This window comes from Salpingoeca rosetta, assembly GCF_000188695.1.
Source record: "Salpingoeca rosetta unplaced genomic scaffold supercont1.9, whole genome shotgun sequence".
Taxonomy (NCBI): domain Eukaryota; class Choanoflagellata; order Craspedida; family Salpingoecidae; genus Salpingoeca; species Salpingoeca rosetta.
In genome coordinates, this window is record NW_004754925.1 from 1,405,587 (window position 1) to 1,410,763 (window position 5,177).

At 55.1% G+C, this 5,177-nt stretch overlaps 2 protein-coding genes across 2 annotated transcripts in view; one reads left to right on the plus strand and one right to left on the minus strand.

Moving 5' to 3' along the window:
* Nucleotides 1-3,247, minus strand: part of PTSG_04203 (uncharacterized protein) — a 4,329-nt gene extending 1,082 nt beyond the window's left edge. The window contains exons 1-5 of the mRNA XM_004995042.1: nucleotides 2,695-3,247; nucleotides 2,418-2,456; nucleotides 1,922-2,226; nucleotides 919-1,723; nucleotides 1-589 (exon numbers count right to left, since the gene is read on the minus strand). The exon at nucleotides 1-589 is cut by the window's left edge and continues 1,082 nt beyond it. Coding sequence (XP_004995099.1) covers nucleotides 1-589; nucleotides 919-1,723; nucleotides 1,922-2,226; nucleotides 2,418-2,456; nucleotides 2,695-2,826 — 1,870 coding nt within the window. The 5' untranslated portion in view covers nucleotides 2,827-3,247. The remainder of the gene's footprint in view (nucleotides 590-918; nucleotides 1,724-1,921; nucleotides 2,227-2,417; nucleotides 2,457-2,694) is intronic.
* A 27-nt stretch (nucleotides 3,248-3,274) lies between these two features.
* PTSG_04204 (uncharacterized protein) overlaps nucleotides 3,275-5,177 on the plus strand; it is a 5,678-nt gene continuing 3,775 nt past the window's right edge. The window contains exons 1-4 of the mRNA XM_004995043.1: nucleotides 3,275-3,484; nucleotides 3,770-3,887; nucleotides 4,308-4,428; nucleotides 4,576-4,642. Of these exons, the coding sequence (XP_004995100.1) occupies nucleotides 3,296-3,484; nucleotides 3,770-3,887; nucleotides 4,308-4,428; nucleotides 4,576-4,642 (495 nt within the window). The 5' untranslated portion in view covers nucleotides 3,275-3,295. The remainder of the gene's footprint in view (nucleotides 3,485-3,769; nucleotides 3,888-4,307; nucleotides 4,429-4,575; nucleotides 4,643-5,177) is intronic.

The window sequence follows — 5,177 nt, forward strand, 5'->3', positions numbered from 1 at the left end:
ACACGTCTCCAGCTGCTGCATCCGTGCTTGTAATATTCTTCCCAGCACCACCAGCAGTGTCACTCGCGCTTTCCTCGTGTGCTGGGGAAACTGTCCCCATAGTCACCATTTCATCGCCCGTCGTTGCCATCGTTGCTGCTGCTGTTGGTGTCGCTGGTGTCGCATTTTCCTGTGCATCGCCCCTGCGCCCCACAACGTACTCCTCGGCGGGCTTTCCGCCCCGCTGCCGCCCAAGCAGCATCAGCCAGGCCCTGAACACCATCGCCTTGATCTCCGACACGGGTTTCACCGCCAGCGTGCGCATGAACGAGCGAACGGCGTCAAGCGGACGCTTCACAAGGGCGTAGATGCTGTTGAGCACGCGCAGCAGCGGAATAAATGCCTGCAGGCACGTGTTGAATGTGGACAGGAGGAGGTACAGGCCGTTCTTGAGGGAGTCGGATAGGGTGAGGTTCCATAGGAAGGAGAAGCGAATGCGGATTTGCGTCAACAGTGCATCGAACGGCGAGAGATAGGAGCTGAACCAGGACAGCGCGGAGAGCGATGAGGACACCAGCCGGTACATCGCCCGCAGCCCATTCTCAATCACCTGCACGTACAACACACACACACACACATACAAATGTAGACACGGATGTTGCCGTGCATACACCCACAGATACACACAGAGAGAGAAATGGCAGGGTGGGTGGTGAGCCGAGAGAAACGTTGTTGACAACACAGGCGGCAAGCAGGGTGTAGGGGGGGGAAGGGGTGTGCTCAGCTGAACCACGAACAACAACAACAACAACAACAACAACAACAACAACAACAACAACAACAACAACAACAACAACAACAACAACAACAACAACAACAACAACAACAACAACAACAACAACAACAACAACAACACCAACACCATGCACGGGTACGCACGAGAGGAAGGCCTGGCGTTGGGAGGAAGGAGAAGAGGAAGCGGCCGGCAGAGGAGAGAAAGCGGAGGGCAAGGTCGCGGCGCGCGCGACTGAGCAGGTCGTGCGAGATGCTGGTGATGATCGGGAGAAACAGGCTCGACACGTAAAACAGGTTGATGATGGGCATGGCAAACGTCATAAAGTACGCAATGTATCTGCGCACGGTGACGCTGTTGTACAGCTCCGGGTGCCACGCGACGCTCAGCACCACCTCCACCCAGTAGGGGAACACCTCCACGTAGGCGATACGGTCGCGGCAGACGGTGAGAAAGTCGGCGCGCGTCTTGATAAACGTGGATGCCTCGAGCGTGATGATGATTGGGTAGGAGGGCTCCGCGAGTCGAACGCGTTCAGGCAGGCTCAAAATGCGCATGAAGCGCTGCCATTCCATAAAGGCGGCAAACACGAGGAGAAAGAGGATGAGGATGTGCAAGGTCCACCCAAACTTGATCTTGCACAGCACCATGTTGACAAAGTCCAGGGCGGAGAGCCCAAACAGGACGGGCTCGTAGTGGCTGAAGAACGTGTTGACTTCGCTGTGGAGGAGGCGGTGCAGGCTGAGCATGCGACTGACGACCATCACCAGCGTCACCAGCACGGCGCTGGCGGGGCCCAAGCAGTGGTTGAAGAAGCGCGCCAGCAGCATGAGCAACATCACCGAGCGAAGCCAATCCAGCCACTCGCTGTGCTTCAGACCAGACGTCTTCTTCACAATCATCGCCTGCCCCAATATGTCCTTGCGCGTCGCCTCCGAGTAGATGTCCATCCTGACCATTGGGAGAGAGTGAGTGTGAGTGAGTGTGCGCGCGCGCGTGTGTGTGAATGTGAGTGTGTGAGTGTGTGAGTGAGTGTGTGAGTGTGTGTGTGTGTGTGTGTGTGTGTGAGTGACTCAACTGAATGGTGACATGGTGGTGTTTTGCTCGTCGTTTCAACACATCACAACAGTAAAGTCCAGCACCGCTCACCGAATGCAGACGACGTCGCAAACGTGGCAGCTCCCCTGGTTGCCGGCATCATCGATGTAGGAGATGATGGAGTTGTTTGCGTCGTTTGCGTCGCGCTCCAGTTTCAGGTTCGTGTCGCGGATGCGCACGGGCTTGGTCAGTTCGCCAATGATGTCCTTCATGCGGAAGAAGAGCGTGCGCGCTGGGCGGGTTAGCCTTGGCGCCAACCCCTCCTCTGCCGCCTTTTGTGTGCCCTCTGCCGGTTCTGCCTCGGCTGCCTCGCGAAGGGAGGTCAGGCACCCCTCACTGCTGGATGGTTTCAGGTACTGCAACAACAGAACAGCACGTGGGCGGAGAGTCACGTGTGAGCTCAAAGGACAGGAGGAGCAAGGGACAGCGGACAGAGGAAAGCGGGCAGAAGGAAAAGAGCAAGACATCGTGCATGCGGGAAGATGTTTGTGTGCATATGTATGAATGTGTGCATGTGTCTGGTTATGCTGGAGTGTCTGATCAACACCTGGTCTGTAAATCGTCGCCTTCGCACTGGCGGGCTCGTCTGAACAAGGAACACGCGAGTGCATGCACATATGAAACCACAGGCGCCAACGAATCATGACTTGCGCAGACAAATCACACAGTCAGGTAACAGATGACACACACGCACACAGACACAGACACAGACACAGACAACCACAAAGATACACACACATATGCACACCCACACCCACACACGGACATGCATGAAGGGGCAAAGACAAGCAAGCGAACAGGTAATCAAGCGGACGGACACATACCAAGGCGTCCAGGCCACGGGCGTGCAGCTCATCGGAGAGTTGGTCCAATGGCGTGTGTGCTAGATGATCCTGCGTCGGACGACGATCGCGCGGCGGCGTCTCGGGACCCTGCTCACGCGGTCCCAAGTCCATGGTGGCCACGAATAACGAGGGGGCAGGCTTGGGCTGTTGTATATCACTCACTCACTCACTCACTCACTCACTCACTCACGCGCTCAGCGAAATGCCTTCACACACCACACGCACTGTCACCCCAGTCGCTTGCTTGCTTGCGAACCAATAATGAATGCGCATGCGCCAAAGCACAGCCGCCACCACACAACCGAATCAATCCTATTTGTGTGTATGTGTCGGCTTGCTGAATGGTGTTCCTCTCTGACGTGGTAATTGATGTATGTCAGTGTGTGTGTGTGTGTGTGCGTGCGTGTGTGAGGTGTGTCCTTTCCCTTCCCACACTCCACACTTGTGTCGGCCTCAATGTGGACAGCCGCAACCCTGACTCCTCAAATCAAAAGGCGTGACACTCGCAGGTGCGCCGTTGGCAATACGAAAAATAGTAGAAAATACAGCAATTCCTCTACAACGACGACGGGTGACAACGATGATGACGCAGCAGCAGGGTGTGGTGGTGATGCTTGTGTCACTGGTGGTGATTGTGTTGGTCAGTGGTGTGTTGAGTGCTGCCGACACAGCTGAAGGAGCTGCAGTTGGCAGTGGCGCTGTTCGCGTTCCTGAGAAGTGCCAACAGTTGATGGATGCTTACTGCAACAGCCCCGTTGAGAACGCACCTGTATGTAGCAACACAGTAGTGCTGCGTGCTTGTTATCGTGTTTGCATCGCGCGTGTTTGTGCTTGCACATACGCGTGGTGTGTGGTTGTCTGTGTGTGTGTGTGTGATCGTGTATGCATGTATATGCGTCTTTGTCTTGCATTCCACACTTATGCGTGGTGTGTGTGCGACTAGCACTTTCACTTTCATGTTTGTAGTGCTGTGTGTTCCGTGATGCCCTACACAAGCAATCTCGTGCAACCACCCACTCACTGAACGCTGTTGTTGTGTGGTATGTTGTGACAGTGCCTACACGCGTTGGAGGAACACAACCATCCGCTGCCACTGTATGCGCGCTTCGACACAAATGCACAGCATGGACCAAAGCAGTGGCGATGCTATTCGTCGGATGCCCTCGATTCACGTCAGGTTTTCATTGGCGTTTGAACCATGTGCCTGCCATCAAGAAGGCAGCGCAGTTGTGTATGTGTGAGCGTGTGTGTACGCATGTATGCCTCTGTGTACTCGTATGCGTGTGTGAGTTGCAAAATGTGCAATCGCAGGTGCACACACAATCGCACACACAAAAGTCGCACATGCACACAAAAGCACACGCACACACGCACACACACACACACACATGCACACAAAAGCACACGCACACGCACACACACACACACACACACACACACACACACACACACACACACACACACACACACACACACACACACACACACACACACACACACACACACACACGATCACTCGCACGCGCAATCGCACACGCAATCGCACACAATCACTCAACTAATCCACATGTATGCCATTATCTGCCTGGTAGGAAACCAGTCGTACGTGAAGGGGACTGGATACTGCACTCGCGATGAGCAGATTCGAGCGGTGATTGCAGATTGCGAAGCCAACGTGACTTTGGTGGATGTCTTCACACCCGGAGAAGCAGGGTGAGCGCACGTGTTTGTGTGTTTGTGGGGGTTGAGTTGTTGCGATCGCTTGCTAGAATGCCCACGTGTTGTATGCGCTGCGTGTTGTGTACGCCGCCTTGGCTGTGCTCATTCGTGGAACTCACTCTGCACGGCGCCATCACTTAGATATCCCTGTATTCGCATTCCGTCCTTGGTGTTGGTGGGTGATGGGTCGCTGCTTGCATTCGCCGAGGTGCGTATGGTGCTTGTACGTCGTCGCAATGGCCACCACTGCTCGCCTGGTGCGGTGCCTTGCACTTGCCTTGCGACTGGGCCGGGAGACCAAAGTTACAATCAAACTTGGTGCAGCGGCCACACCAACTGACAACTCACACGCACCACCATCACCATCACCACCATCACCTCACACGCACCACCATCACCATCACCACCATCACCTCACACGCACCACCATCACCATCACCACCATCACCTCACACGCACCACCATCACCATCACCACCATCACCTCACACGCACCACCACCACCATCACCACCATCACCTCACACGCACGAGCTTCACCATCACCAGCATCGCCTCTCATGCACCACCTTCACTATACACCCGCAGCCCCACACACGCACAGCCGCATATCACCTGATTACCTCGCATGCCTACCTCTATGGATACCCCTGCTCATACATGTCAGACCGACGAAACCCGATGGACATATCGGTCCTACACATCATCACACCCACTATATATGATGCAGAGTCCGGGAAGAGAA